Source organism: Eimeria tenella, genomic scaffold, assembly GCF_000499545.2.
Source record: "Eimeria tenella Houghton genomic scaffold, Eth_scaff2292, whole genome shotgun sequence".
Taxonomy (NCBI): Eukaryota; Apicomplexa; class Conoidasida; order Eucoccidiorida; family Eimeriidae; genus Eimeria; species Eimeria tenella.
The window spans coordinates 182-812 of NW_013542149.1; the positions used below are offsets into that span (position 1 = coordinate 182).

Below are 631 nucleotides of genomic sequence, written 5' to 3' on the forward strand. Positions count from 1 at the left end.
GCAGCAAACTGCGGTGGGGGGAGTCTGGGGATGAAGCCGCTTTCCATTCGCTAGCAACCTCTTCAAGTAGCTGCAGCAGCAGTAGCAGCAGCAGCAAGAGTAAAAGCAGCAGTAGCGGCACCAGCAGCAACAGTAATTGCAGCAGCAGCAGCAACAGTAGCAGCAACAGCGACACTAGCAGCAGCAGTAGCAGCATCAGCAGTAGCAGCGGCAGCAGTAGCAGCAGCAGCAGTAGCAGCAGTAGCAGCAGCGGTCGCGATGGTAACAGTGGCGCTAGCACCAGCTGCATCCACAGCAGCAGCAGCAGATGCGAGGATAACAGTAGCAGCAGCAACAGCAGCAGCAGCCGCAGCACGGGCGATGACAGCAGCAGCAGCAGCCGCAGCACGGGCGACGACAGCAGCAGCAGCAGCCGCAGCACGGGCGACGACAGCAGCAGCAGCGTGAGCAGCAGCAGCGTGAGCAGCAGCAGCAGCAGCAGCAGCAGCAGCAGCCACCTGCGCGATGTCTCCTTCTCCGTCTGTTCTTTTCCATTTGCTGTGAAGTCTCGACAGCAAAAAGAGACCGAACAAATCAACGTCAGGCAGCCGCAAAAATTGCTGCTGCTGCTGCTGCTGCTGCTGCTGGTGGG

The 631-nt window shown here is 59.6% G+C and overlaps 1 protein-coding gene across 1 annotated transcript in view; it reads right to left on the bottom strand.

Moving 5' to 3' along the window:
• Positions 1-273: 273 nt before the first annotated feature.
• Positions 274-631, bottom strand: part of ETH_00035420 (uncharacterized protein) — a gene marked incomplete at both ends in the record, with an annotated part of 2,593 nt that continues 2,235 nt past the window's right edge. Inside the window, 2 exons of the mRNA XM_013374777.1 lie at positions 274-283; positions 498-630. Of these exons, the coding sequence (XP_013230231.1) occupies positions 274-283; positions 498-630 (143 nt within the window). The remainder of the gene's footprint in view (positions 284-497; position 631) is intronic.